This window comes from Camelus ferus, chromosome 6 (assembly GCF_009834535.1).
Source record: "Camelus ferus isolate YT-003-E chromosome 6, BCGSAC_Cfer_1.0, whole genome shotgun sequence".
Taxonomy (NCBI): Eukaryota; Metazoa; Chordata; class Mammalia; order Artiodactyla; family Camelidae; genus Camelus; species Camelus ferus.
The window spans coordinates 61,564,449-61,579,374 of record NC_045701.1 but is presented as its reverse complement, the minus strand read 5'-3'; the positions used below and the strand labels follow the sequence as shown (position 1 = coordinate 61,579,374).

Sequence of the window (14,926 nt, the reverse complement as noted above, 5' to 3'; positions counted from 1 at the left end):
TGAACTTTGGGACATAATGAGGCTGAGGTGTTTCTGTGACATCCATATAGAGAAGTCATTGTCGATAGTGAGGAAGTCACCAAATGGTATTAGACGTTTAGATACATAATCTTCAGACCATTTCAGCTTCATGTTCTGGGCCTTAGTTTGCTTTCTATCCATGGCTTGTTAACTCAGAATCATGGGTTTGAGACTTGTACTTTATTCAGCTTTTAAAAATCTCAAACTACATCTCTAATCCTTGGCCAGCACTATGCAAAGGCGGGTCACTGGTTCCAAGAGAAACCCATGACCCAGGGGCAGCAACTACAGAGAGAAATGGGTCTTAGGTCAGCCTTAAAAACACTGCTGTTCACTGTCCCCGCTGCCGTCATGGCTTCAAGATCTTATATTGTATTTTCCTCTTCCTCAGCCTTTACTTGTTCAGATTATCCTTTAGGCTGGCGATTTTTTTTTTTCTTCCCCAAAGCCTCTCCTTAATTATGAAATTCTTCCATCTCCTTGATTATGTTAGTTTCCTTTCTCTGGACCCGATTACCACTTGGGCTTCATTGTTCCCTAAACGTCAGGGCCATCCCTACTTAGGGGAATCTTCTCTCCGTAATTTATTCCGACGTAGGCTCTTCAGGGACGTTAAGGTAAGAAACAGTGATTCAGTCAGGCAGAGCAGCACATTTCTAAAGACTGAGACTCTCAAATCAAGTAATTAGGCACAGCAGATCAGGAGTCAGGTTCTGGATAAATAAGCATTTTGATAGATTCTGATAAAAAAAAAAGATCATCTCTTAGACTCCTTGCTGCGTTAAGCTTTGAAATTTCACATGCTTCAGCTGCACGGGCTCAGCTGGCGAGGGCTCAGATGTTTCCGTAAGATTGATCTAACGCCCTCTCACCGTGGGCCACATTTTCTCTCTGGAACAGCATAGCAAAGTGGCTAAAGCAGCTGGATACAGGGAAAAGCAGGCAGAGCCGAATTTGAATCCTAGCTCCATCCCTCATTAGCTGGAAGGCCATGGCCAATTTGTTTCACTTCTTTTGGCCTCAGTTTCTTCATCATAAAGGGTGGGTAATAATACTTCATAGGGTTTTTGTTGTTGTTGTTGTGAGAATTAATAGATATGCCACATGAAAAGGGTCTAGAAGGAGTTCAAATAATTTTTCCTTTCCATGGGTAGCACCATCTATGCATTAGCCCTGTGCCATCCAATATGGTAGCCAGTTCAGGTAGCTCTTCAGCCCTCGAAATGTGGCTGGTTTGAACTGAGATGAGCTATCAATGGTATATATCCATACAGATGAGACTCCAAAGACTTAGTTTAAGAAAAAGATGTAAAAAGAATGTAAAGTATTTCGTTATTAACGTTTTATATTGATTGCATGTTGATTATGTAATACTGGGTACAATCTTATTTCTAGCACTTAACTGGAATTAATTTCTATAATTAATTTCCCCTTTTTCCTTTTGTTTTCTTAATATGGCTACTAGAAAATTTAAAACTGCATATATGGCTTGAGTTTTATTTCTATTGGACACCTCTGCCTTGGACATAGGACTTATCCTGAAGGACCTCCAACATATAAGATTGTAAGCAAAGGACGTACCACTTACCTGGATCATCACAGCAACCTCCCCAGGTGGTGTCTTTGCTCCAGTCTGTCTCCTCACTATGCCCAGAGAATTTTTCTGAAACACAGACGTGTCTCCTGCTTTAAACTGGCGTAGAGGTTAAGCCCTTTGGAGTCCCTGACCTGAAGCCCATCTTCTGCTACTGTCCTTAGTCCTCTCTTCCCGAACACACTCTCCGCTCCAACATGATGGCTCCTTGTAGCTTCCCAAACTCACCACACCCTCTTCCGTGTCTTTATTATTCACTCAACAAACAGTTTTTGATAATTAACTGTGAGCCAGGAAGTGTTTTAGGCCTTGGAGAGAGAGCACTGAACAAGAGAAAGCTTCTGCTCTTAATTCCACTGGTGGAGTCCATGGGAGGTTTCCTCTGCCCAGCATGAATTCTCTCCCAACTCGCTGGAGGCACCTCAGCAGGAAGTCTAAGCCCTCGTAACATCTTCTTTCCATTTTTATAACCGTGCTTATCCTGCTTAATGTTATATTGATTAATTTTTTTAAGCTTCTGGTTCTTTTAATTTCCTAGTAGTAATACTTAAAAATTAACTTCTTTATTTTGTTTTTCTTAATGCAGAATAATTTTTTCATTAAAAAAAATGAGATATATATGGTATATACCTTTGTCTCAGTGTTAGGGGTACAACATGATGGTCTAATACATGTGTATCTTGTGACATAATCACCACATGAAGTCTAGTTAGCATCCATCACTACACACATAGTTACAAATTTTTTCTTGTGATGAGAACTTAAAGAACTACTCTCTTAGCAACTTTCCAATATACAAAACAGTGCTAACAATAGTCTGCACTGTGTATATTACATCTGCAGGACTGATTTGTCCAGCTGACAACTGGAATTTTGTACCTTTTGACTAACTTCACCCATTTTTCCAACCCCTAAATAAAATGTTGATTTATTTTTAAAAATGTTTTTCTTTTCTTTCCCTTTCTTTCTTTCTCTTTCTCTCTCTCTCTCTTTCTTTCTCTCTCTCTCTTTTTTCTTAAACTGCATTCTCTTTTATTTTGGGGGGGAGGGGTAATTAAGTTTATTTATTTACTTCTTTATTTAGATTTTTTAGAGTGGTTATTAGGTTTATTTATTTTATTTATTTTTTAATAGAGGTACTGTGGATTGAACCCAAGACCTCCTGCATGCTAAGCATGCACTCTCCCACTGAGTTATACCCTCCCCCTGATTTATTTTTTAAATCAAACTTTTAATCTTGAGAGTTTTAGATTTGTGTGCAATTGTAAGAAATAATACCGAGACATCCTGTGTCCCATTTATCCAGTTTCCCTTCAACGTTTTTTATACTTAAAACTATAAATATTATAACCAGGCTATTGATGGCAATATAATCACCCATCTTGTTTCGGTTTACCCAATTTTACTCATATTCGTGTATGTGTGTATATTTAGTTTTATTACATATTTTGTTCATTTATCTACCACCACAGTCAAGAGCAGAACATTTCTACCATCACGAAAATTCTACCTTTGCCCCTTGTAACCACATCCACTTCCCTCCTATCTCCGGGTCTCCTTGGCCATTGGCAACCACTAGTCTGTTCTCCATCTCTGGAACATTATTTCAAGAATGTTATATAGATGGAATCAGATGGTATATAACTATTTGGGATTAGCTTTTTCCACTCAGCATTATTCTCCAGAGATTCATGTGAGTTGTGTGTTTGTTCCCTTTTATTGCTGCGTGGGAATCCACTGTATGGATGGACCACAGTTTGTTTAACCATTCACCTGCTGAAGGACACCTGAATTGTTCCCAGTTTGGGGCTATTATGAATAAAGCTGTCATGAACGTTTGTGTAAACATAAATTTCCATACCTTTGGGCCGAATGCCCAAGAGTGCAATTTCTGGGTCATGTGTATGTTGGCTTATTTATCATCCTCGCCAGACTAACGACTCTTTGGTGGCAGGTTCTTAGCTCTGTTCATGTTTGCATTGCCTGTACTTAGCATGTATCTGACATCTGGTAACTCTCAATAAAATATGGAGGGACAGAAAGAAGGGATGGAGAAGAGACAAAGAAAGGGAAGGAGGAAAGAAATCTATCATTACCCTCAGTTGTTAGCTATGCCATCTCCATGACTCCCAACATAATCTTTTTCTTTATTTTTAATGAACCCAGTGAGTCAAGTGCTAGACAGTGCCTGGCACATAGTAGTTGCTTAATAATTATGTGTTAAGTTATGCAAGGAGAACTCTGGAGAACAGAACAGCTCTCCACTCTCCCATTGCACTGCTCAGTCACTCGGGCACAAGCATGGTGCACACAGACACACGCTCACGCTCTGGGCCCATGGTCCTAGGAAACTTCTTCTAGAACAAAGTCAATAGCTCACAAACGAGGTGCTGTTGCTTCAAAGCTTAGCTAACAATAACTTTGGCCTTGTCTGTGCGGCTGCCTAGGGAATTACAAATGAAGGATTTGGGGACCAGCAGCTTTGTGGACTCATTCCAATGAGAATAACAGGATACACTTGAAATAAAGAACGCTTCTTTGTGACTCATTAAGCTCCTCTCTGTTCCTCTCTATTAGGCATGTGTCTGCCATGCCGTGCAAAGCTATGACATTCACAAGTGGAAGAGTCAGGCGGAAATAAAAACATTCCACTTCAGCGCCTAAACCATGTGCCCCTTAATCTGAGATAAGTCTGTGACAACTGACAGATACTTCTTTCAGACAGTTGTGGAGAAAGGCTTGACTTGTCCTAGTAAATCAGACACAGGCTTCATTATTTTTAGTCTTGTTAAAAAAAAAAAAGGTTACCATGGCAACGGCACAATCATCTAGGGCAAATGTTATCTCTTTAAATCAATAAAACGAGGAGCTGTCCCACAAATACCCAGGGCTTCGAAAGAAAGAAATGACTTTTCAATAAAATTAATTTCTTCCACGACTTCACCATATATCTTCATTTATAAGCCCAGAAGTTCTTTTTGCCATGTGAATGAGGGATATTAAAAGCAAAGTACACCCTTGTAAAATCCCAGACTGACCTTTCTTGTATCTGTTTGCAGAAAATCATTAATTCTATTACTTCCTTGAAACAGATAGCTTTGTTTGTGGCTTTTTTTATTCATCCACAGGAGGCACCATGCTAATGAATTTGACCCTTGGACAGAGCGTTGTGTATTCCCAGAGGACAATGGGGAGACACACTGCAGAGCATGCCCACCTTTTCTCAGCTCTGCAGAGATCATTGTAACTGGCGCAGCAGACAGCTGAGTTCCTTCGGGCCCGCACTTACTACCTGTGGACAGAGGGGCTACTCAGTACGCACTGGTTGACTCAGTTTCACCCCATTCTTGGTCAGAACTGAATTTATTTGGGAATCTTCATGAAGATTTATGGACATACTAAAATTTGGTACTGTGGTAAAGCTTGTACCCACAAAGTGTGAGCTTTGAACTTTAAAAATTATTTATATTTTATTTTTCTAATTTATTTTTTTATTGAAAAAGAGTCAGCTACAATGTGTCAATTTCTGGTGTACAACATAATGTTTCAGTCATACATATACATGCGTATATTCGTTTTCATATTCTTTCATTAAAGGTCTACAAAATATTGAATATAGTTCCTTGTGCTATACAGAAGAAATTTGTTTTTTTATCTATTTTTATATATAGTAGTTAATATTTGCAAGTCTCGAACTCCCAGTTTATCCCTTCCCACCTTTCCCCCTGGTAACCATAAGATTGTTTGCTATGTCTGTGAATCTGTTTCTGTTTTGCAGGTGAGTTCATTAGTGTCTTCTTTTTCCTTTCTTCAGATTCCACATATGAGTGATATCATATGGTATTTTTCTTTCTCTTTCTGGCTTACTTCACTTAGAATGACGATCTCCATGGACTTTAAAAATTAAATCTAACATATCAGCCTTTTTTTCCTACTGAAAAGTGTGTAATTTCAGTGTCTGGTCAAAGCACCACAGACCATGGGGAAGTATGGCTGGTGCCCACCCAAGTCTCCTGGCTTTGGAATGCTGATACGGTCTTATAGCCCCCAAAGCCTTTGCTTCCTCTATTTTGAGACATATTGTTTTTTCACATTTAAGACTTCCTGAAATCAGGATATGCCTAATAATTAATGGAGTGACATAATTTTTTATTTTTTAGGGGTACACTTAATGATGGTAGGAAAAAGGCTAAAACATTTACTGCTTGTTTATCATGTATCAAGCGCTGAGATCAGCAATTTCTGGACGTTATTTTGTAGATGCTCACAAGATCCCTATGAAGGAGGACTTTTCAGTTGTGTGGACAACTGAGACCCAGCGGGTTACTTGTCCAAGATCACAAGTTGGCAAGTGTCAAAGTTGGACAAACACAGTGCTGGATGACTTTATTATAATATGAACCATCAGATTCTCCAGCTGACTTGCCCTCAGCTTGTTCTGTTCATAAATAGTTTGTAAACCTTTAAATTCTGGTGCTAAGAGGGACTTCATGGTCCTAGGGTCCAACCTTATCATGCTACAGATGAGGAAACTGAGGCTGAGGGAAGCGACTTGCCCAAGGCAGTCACGAAGAAAGTTGTGCCACTGAGAATCAGCATGGCCGAGCCAGGGAGGAGAGTTTCCAGGCTCTCGCAATGACTCCGTTGCCTGCACGGAGTGTGAACTCCCAGGTCCTCCCTGCCTGCTGCTCGCCCTGGACCAGGCCTCACCCCTTCAAGACCCTGCCACTCAGCTCATTGCTCCTCTGTTGTGGTGCTCCCTTAGACTTCAAGTTATTGCTCTCCTGCACCCCTTCTCCCCTCTCCTTGCCCCTACTGAACCTGTATCTTGTGACTCATCCTTCCAGGTAACAGTGAATCCACGTGAAGATAATGGAACAAGATGAAAGGAGATTCTCTAGGACTTGTGCATGGAGACATTGTCCACATCTTTGCTACATCAGGAGAGTGACTTCGATGGTGGGAACGACAATGGGAATGGAAGGGAAGATGGCAGATACAGACCAAGGGGCCAAGATGTTCTGTAGGTCTCAGGGCCTTAAGGAGCCTTGGAAGTCACACAGTGACTTCTCACTGCCTATAGAGAGGCAGGTGGCATGGCACAGAGAAGGACTGCAAAGACGTGGCCTCCGTTCTCCACCCCCCTTTCCTATGCTCATGATGAAGTTAATGGACCACTGCCCTCTGCACTGGGAATGGACTCAGAGGCCTTTCTTAGCACAGTGTTCTCTGTGGCACCTTCCAGTTGACTGCAGTTGTCTGCAGGGATGAGACAAATCTATCTGCATCCTCAGTGTCGTCAAAGGCTTTGGAGGCAGGTAGATTACAAAATAACTGAGCCTCCATTTCCCCCAGTGGAAAAAGGAGAAACTAATCTTTGATTTACAGAAGTGTTGTAAGATTTAAAAATAACATAGGCAAGAGCACAGCAGATTCCACAGCCTGGTACACAGTCGGTGCTCGGGGACTGTGAGTTGTCACTCTTGTGAAGTTAATGCTGATGAGGAGTAGGTGTGATGCCACAGCTCTGCACTGTCAGGAAGCTGGGGATTGTGAAAGCAAGGGACTCTTGGCCTCCCTTTGTTGTCTTTATCTTGTGACATTGCAGACACAAGTATGTATGTTTCAGGTCTCATCTCAAAGGCTTGAACAGTCTCAGGTCAGGACAGCAGCTCGCCACTGGTTGGCTAGCTCTTGGCCCGGCAAGTTAGGAAGATCACGCCAGGTAAGCAGTCTGAACACATAGTAGCCCAGGTCTGGTTGTGCTACTCATAGGCTGGAGGGCTGAAGAAAGTCCTTTATTCCAAGCCTCCTTCAATTTCTATAACATACATATAATAATCTGACTCCAGAGATCGATATGTTGATGGTATCATGATGGATTCACTTAGAGTTGTTATGTTTTGAAAAACATCAAACCCTTAATGAGTAGCACGTTTATTTAAAGAACACGTTTCTTTGCAGAAAATAGAAATGTTTTAACGTCTTTATTTAGTAACATTTATTTATTTAATGTGCATCTTCAATGTCTTGGGCTATGTCATTATTTGTTATGATATGTAAATTCCTAAAGGCAAGCATGAAGTCTGCTTCATTTATTTTTTAGCGCACCCAGAATAATGCCGTGAACAATGAGGTTTTCAATCCATTTGTGTGCTACAGTTGCAGACTGGAATGTTAACTGTGTCTCAAACTCATAAAGAATGCTATTTCATTCTTACTTTAGACTTTTAAGATGCAGAAATCGAATAAAACATTTCCATTAGAACAGCATTGACTGTTCTTACATACAGCACAAATGTACACTTATTGGTTTATTTTAATTTTTAAAGTATCAATACTAATTGACTTTCTGTTACAAAAGCCTGCCCAATGGAGAAATTGTGGAAAATACTGAAAACTACATAGAAGAAATAAGAAGTCATCTTTAATTCCCATGCTGGAAGATAATCACTTTGAACATCTTAATATTTTTTTCCTGTATGATTTGAAAGTGTTGTTGATACGATTTAATCCTTAACTAATTTAAAGAGATTCACAATGTTCCTTCTCACTGTGATTTCCATCCTTTCAGTTAGTGATCCCATGTTCTTTCCAGGAAGAATTATTGCTTTGTTATTTTTCAATGTATTGAAGTGTGTTCTGAGTTAAGGGAAAGAGTTCACCGTGAGCCGCTGGTGACTGCCTCCTGTTTCGAAGGAAACTCGTGGTTACCACAAAGGAAAATCTAATCCATCTTGCCCCAGTGCACTTGTTCTCCCGGAGCCAGGTGAACTACCTTTGACTCTTTCCCTAGGATTATGTCACCCACCAAAGGTAACTTTCTGTTTCAGTAGTTGATGTTAAGAAACAAAACAACACCCTTTAAGTTAATCACCTTTGGAAAATAGAGGATGGCTTTATATCCCAAGGCTTTGATGTGTTTAGCGGTTCCTGTAATGCTCTGCCTCCCTTTTGTTTTGATTGACAAGGCCTTTCCTATATATTTGAGCAATCAAGGAGCCCAGTTACAGAGGGTAGAAGCATTTACCCAGAGCAAAGTCACTCATTGTGACTTTCTGAAATCTTGGGTGCAAGTTTCTGCTTTAAAAGAAGTTAGCTTCAGCAAAATCAGGTAAGTGCCTCTCCATACTGCCTGAGAGTAAGTCCAGAGAGTCTTGCTAAGGTGATAGATCAAAAGTAGGAACTAAGAGATCAGTTTGGAAATAAGTAACTTTGCAGCCCGTGTTATGTGATGAATTGGGGGAGGGGTCCTATAAATGCAGTGTCCACCCTCGTTTCAACATGCAGTATGTTCTTTCTGGTGGGCCAAGCGTGAAAGGAGTGATTCTGGCTCCTGAAAAAGCATAGGAAATGATCAAGACCCAGAGAGGACTGACTTGGCAGTAGATTGGGGTTATGTTTTAAATACCTCTGGTGCTGTCCATCATTTGGACTTAATGTCAATCACAACGAGGAGCCTGTTACAGCAGAGGCACAGAACAGAGGGAATTTGTAGCAGGTAGGACACATTTTATGAATGGTCACCAAGTCAGGGGCCAGGTTTCATATCTTCCACATATCCATGTATTGTGGTGGGTTGAGTTAGTAACAGTATGTACAGGACATACAATTACTGTTTATCTACCCCTCCCCATTCCCCATCCATGACACTGGAAATATAATTTTGAGCAAAGCATGTACCATAGCATCCAATACCTTGGATCTGAATAAAAATAATTTGTGTGTATTCATGTATCATGTTAGGCTATGCATTCCTTTTGGTGTTACTCATATTTTGTGTTCATTTTGAAGAGACCATTGGAACATATTTCTTTAACACCCAAGTCCAGTCCAGCGTAAGGATGGGCTTGGGATGCTGTAATGAAAAGCCTGAGGATGCCCTTAGAGGGCTGGGTGTTTAGTGAGCTCCATGGGTCCATGGAAACCATCCTGGAGCCACTTGGAACTTCGGGCATCTTTGTTGGAGTCTGTAAGCATTTACAATTTCTTGGCTCATTTCTGCTGAAGTGGGAAAAGCAATGTCCTTTTGATAGTGACCAACACCTGCAGGCAGCCTCGTGGAGGCAGCCAGATCTGTTAATAAGTCCTCTTTCTTTTCCCTTTCTGGAGGAACAGCATGAGGCTGGCACACCTATTCCTTGGCCCCGTGGCCCTCCTCCTCCTGGCTGGCTGCGGCTGTGTCCTCAGCACCTCCAGCGAGAATCTGCGTACTTTTGTGGGCTGTGCAGTGAGGGAGTTCACTTTCCTGGCCAAGAAGCCGGGCTGCCGGGGTCTTCGGATCACCACGGATGCCTGCTGGGGCCGCTGTGAAACCTGGGAGGTGAGTCCCAAGAGAGGGCAATGGCTTCTGGGCCAGATACTTGGCCTGATTCTTAAGTATTCACTTCTTAATGAAACGAGACAGAGCTGGGGTATCTACCCTTTCCTGTGGATTAAAAATAATCAGACAAACAAAAAACAATGACATGGCATCATCCAAAAGTAATCCAAAAGGAACATGATGTTGCTCTTCTCACAAAGCATTGATCAAGTTGATCATTTGATTTACCCAGTGTCTATTTGGGAATCATCTCTGGGAGATCAAGATATGCTGTTATTCTACCCATTTTACAGATGCTATGGAAGAACTCAAGGGGGTGGCTGACTGCAAAGTCACGTAGGGAGTTAGTGGGAAGTTCGGAATAAATTCTTGGTTCAAACTTGTCGCCAAAACCCTTCTCCCTATTCCTCCACCTGTGAAAAAGCCAAGAGAGGCCCTAAGCTGAAGAGCAGGTGAGGGCAGGTCTTCAGCCTCCCCAACAAGCCCTGCTTTCTTCCCTCCCCCTGGGGGTAACTCCTGGGGACCCTCAGGGATTATCACTAATAGATCCATTAAGGCCCTTCAAATGCAATTATATCCAGTCTTTTTAGAGACAGTGCATTTAAAATGGGATAAAAAATCTCCAACTAAGTTAGAATCCTCTTGGACTGAGATGAGGAGGTGTTTGAGGGGTGAGCTCTTAAGCACTTATGTTTGATAACTCAAAAGGGGAGTATGTCTGAAAATAAGGACACGCATGATGGCAAAGTGAAGCTAGGACTGTGGCTGGAAATCGCCTTTGCTCATGGCCAGGGTTCGTGGTTGCCAGAATTAGCAAAAATCCAAACCAAACCAAACCAACCAGGATGCCAGTTACATTTGAATGTCAGATAACCTTTCCTGGAGGGGGAGGATGTGTGTATAAGTGTGAACCATGCAATATTTGGGACATACTTATACTAAAAAAAAAAAGGTTATTTATTTGAAATTCAAATTTTATTGGGCATCCTGTATTTTATCTGGCGGTGCTGTCTGGGGTCCCAGACTACTGAGGGTAAGAAGACACAAAGACAACTGAGCAAGGGGACAATGTTACCTGAGAAGTAGGAGGAAGCAGTTGATACTGAATTCAGCTGCTCTACATGGTCCTTGTCAGAGGCAAAACCATTATTTCTGTGATATTTATGTAAGAGCTTCACCCTGGGCCTCCATTAAACATACTTCATTTGCCCAGGACAAGTGAGGACGCTGTCCTCTACAAGCTTGTGAGTTGTTATTTTGATGATTAATTCCTTACTCTTATTAGAACTCTGATAGGAACACGGGATTACCTTTACTGAACACTTACTTGGCCCTAGGCAGGTAGGTATTTTGTTTCACAGATGAGGAGACTGAGGATTCAAGAAGTTAAATGGATTTTCTAAGGTCTGCAGCGAGTGGCAGGACAGGGATTCCAGCTCAGCAGGTCTGACTGCAGGGTTTGAGATTTTAACTATGAATTTGCTGATTTCCTGATCTAGATGCTTTATTGATCGACATTATCCTTGAATTCATGATTTATAAAAGGTGGAGGAAGGAAGTGAGGCCTTCAATGATCAGAACTAGCACACAGGGCATTCAGGAACCTGCCTTGCTCTGTTTTCTTTCATTGATTCAACAGACATGGTTGAGACCCTCCAGGGTGCCAGGTATGACGCTAGGTAGTCAAGGCACAGCCATGAGTAAAATGGGCAGAAATTCCTGTTCTAATGGAGCTTGCCCTCCAGAGTGGGAGAAACGCAGCACACATGTCACATGGTACTGACAGGTCCTGTGGAGAAAAATAAAGCAGGAAGAGGGAGAGAAAGTGGCAGGGTGTGTGTGTGTGGGGGGGTTGTTGCAGCTTTAAAAAGGGCGTTGAGGAAAGGCTTTCCTGAGAGGGTGATGTTTGAACAAAAACCTAAAGTTGGAGAAAGAGTGAATCACAAGAGAGAAGAACATTCTGGGCAGGGGGGATAGCAAAGGCAGAGATCCTGGAGTGGCACTGTTCCTGGTGGGTCTGAGGAACCATCAGGAGACTGTTGTGGCTGGAGCAGAATGAGGAAGCCAGCAAGATGGGCTCATCAGAGACATGTCACAAGGTGAAGACCCAGGGAGGGTGATGTTGGGTCTTGAGGGTGATTGTAAGGTCTTTGGGTTTTGCTCTGAGTGAGGTGAGAAATCACAGGGGATTTGAGTAGAGGACAGATTGGATCTGACTTACATTTTAAAAGGATCACTTGAAGCTACCCTGTCATAAATAGACCATAGAGAGTAAGAGTAGAAATGGAGAGGGTGGGGAGGGAATAGCTCAAATGGTAGAGCATGTGCTTAGCAGGCATGAGGTCCTGGGTTCCATCCCCAGTACCTCCATTTAAATAAATAAATAAACCTAATTACCTCCTTCTCCCAAAAATAGTTTAAAAAAGTTTTTTTAAAGTAGAAGTGAAGAGACCAACTAGAAGATTTTTGCAATGACTAAGATTATTCATTTGCTAAATATTTATTTAGCACCTACTCTGTGCCATGGGTTCTTCTGGGAGTTCAAGATAAGCTGGTGAACAAAAATTAGCCCCCTGCTTTCAGGAATTTGCCTTCTCCTGGGAGGAAATTGATTAACAAGTAAAGAAATGAATAAGAAGCTCATTTCGGATAGTGATACATGATCAAGACCATGAAACAGGATGGTCTGTTCTAATGGGTTTTCTGTTTTCTACCTGTGGGGACAGAAGCCCATTCTGGAGCCCCCGTACATCGAAGCCCATCACAGCGTCTGCACCTACAATGAGACCAAACATGTGACCGTCAAGCTGCCCAACTGTGCCCCCGGGGTCGACCCCTTCTACACCTACCCCGTGGCTGTCCGCTGTGACTGCGGGGCCTGCTCCACGGCCACCACGGAGTGTGAGACCATCTGAAGCTGGTGTGACCTGCAGAACATGGCTGGCAGCCTTGAGCCTCACGGACCCACCTGTCCGGGCAGCACAAGCAGCTCTATCCCCTGGACTGAAGGACTGTTCAATTTGGACCACACCTGTGGAGGAGGTGACCCGTCTCCCTTACACCCAGCTCAGGCACAAAACCCAGAGGCAGCAAGTGTATGCTGAAACTTCAGAACAATATTTGTGCCGTCACTAAAATAATTTCTCTGGTCCACACACTGCAAATTAATTTTTCTTTACCTTGAATCTCAGAACACAATTCACGTAGCACCATCCTCCTCCAATTTGAATTTATAATCAGCCAAGGTTTTAAATGCATTGGGCCTAATTAGGAAATGGGGTTAGAAAGTCTTTAAGTTCTCATGTCTTATTTAATGACTGGTCTCCAACTAGATTTATGATCAAAGTGCCAGGAATTAATAAAACCAATGCTTTAGTCCTCATGCCCTCAAAGAAAATCCAATTGCAAGCTCCCTTGGAGAAAATACTCTCTTCTTTTAACTGAGCAATTATCTACAGAAGAAATAGCCCCGGCTCAGATTAAAAAAGGGAGGGCAATAGTAGCTCAAATTGAAAGGTGTCTGGAGTTGGGTGATTTTTTTCCCCCAAGCAAAATTTTGAAAGTCCCTTTAAGAGCCTTAATAAAGAGGCCCTTTGGTGATTAAGAAAAAAAAAAACCTCAGAAAAAGTATGTAATCAGAGCGATTATTTGAGCTTCAAGCAAAAATGATTGATTACAAATATTCTTTCCCATTTAGCATATTTTGAATTTAAATTGTAATTTTTTAAACTTAAAATTTGTACGTGTTTGTAGGGGTAAGACTGCACTGCTGACTTAGAGGAAAAAGTCTGTGATCGCCTAGCTCTTGTCCTCGCTGAAATCTTACAGCAGCTGATTCTCTGTGACCTTTTAAAAAAAAAACACTCTGCTATGCAAGTGTTTTTAATTCTGACATTTTTGGGGTTGAAGTTAACTTCGTTCCTTTTTCACACTACGCCAGGAAACTCTGTAATAATGCCAATAAAGCATGCCCTCTGCCTTTTGAATTCATGAAAACTTTCAAAAGCATCTTTTCTGTCTTTAATATACTTGGAATAATGGTAACAGTCACACTGAAAATGAACTACAAGGTTATTTTTATTTGCATATTAATTTAGGATGTCATGTTTAGTAAGGGACACAGACAGATGACTGGGTACCAGGAGTCCCAAAAGTGGCCCCATCTGTATGTATACCCCTGGTGTATCATAACTGGGAGCCAGGAGTCCTCCTTGAGTGAGGAGTCAGTGTGTCTCCATGGAAACAGTAAAGCAAATGTTGGGATTGATGGTCAAGGACTGGGATGCTGAGGTGGACATCCAGGAACAGAGGGCAGGAGCAAAATCCACCCACCCTTCAGTGCAGATCTATTGGAAGGCAAGAAAGTCACTCTAACGTGAGAAGTGGTTGAATGCCTGGGGTCTCTACTAGGGTAGAGAGTGGTGATTAGGGATAAGACTGGAAGGCACCACTCAAGTGTTTTCAACCCATCCCTGAGGACTTCCCTCAGAACTCTCTGGGAGAAAGAGCTGCTTCTTAAAAAACTTAGGGGAAGAAGCAGAAGCAGTAAGGTCTTGCCAGAATTTGAGAAAAGATGACTGCAGCTTCAGTAAGGGTCCTGGCAGGAAACCAATGATACACCGCAATGGACTGCTGAGAACTAAATGAAGAGACTATTTATAAACGTGAGGACAGAGTTAAGGAAGCCAACAAGGGGGCAGTGAAACACGTCTAATCATTGTTTAGAAGCAATGGCCACCTAGGCTGAAGGACCAAGAAGAGGAAGTGATTATCAGAACCCGAAGAGAACTGGAGGAGAGGAACGCCTGCCAGCGGCTGTGGCTGTCCGTGGGAGGGTGCAGCTGTTACCAATTTGAGGCCTGGGAGGGCGAGAGGTGGGGAGGCCAATAGTCCAGCCTCACTGTCTTCCATGCCCTGATCTGCTGAAGCAAATGGGGAGGCGGGGAGGAAGGGAGCCCATTGGTTCAGCTCATAAGTGTTGGCCACCT

At 42.2% G+C, this 14,926-nt stretch overlaps 1 protein-coding gene across 2 annotated transcripts; it reads left to right on the top strand.

Moving 5' to 3' along the window:
* The first annotated feature begins 8,299 nt into the window (after positions 1-8,299).
* GPHB5 (glycoprotein hormone subunit beta 5) lies at positions 8,300-13,916 on the top strand. 2 transcript variants are annotated; one of them, XM_032482153.1, is made up of 3 exons: positions 8,300-8,729; positions 9,410-9,938; positions 12,665-13,916. In XM_032482153.1, exons 2-3 carry the CDS (start codon positions 9,735-9,737, stop codon positions 12,851-12,853), a joined length of 393 nt encoding a protein of 130 aa, XP_032338044.1. In that variant the 5' UTR covers positions 8,300-8,729; positions 9,410-9,734; the 3' UTR covers positions 12,854-13,916. The 2 variants fall into 2 exon arrangements, with proteins under 2 accessions (XP_032338044.1, XP_006188069.1); XM_006188007.3 differs by having other exon boundaries at positions 8,300-9,938.
* Positions 13,917-14,926: the final 1,010 nt, after the last annotated feature.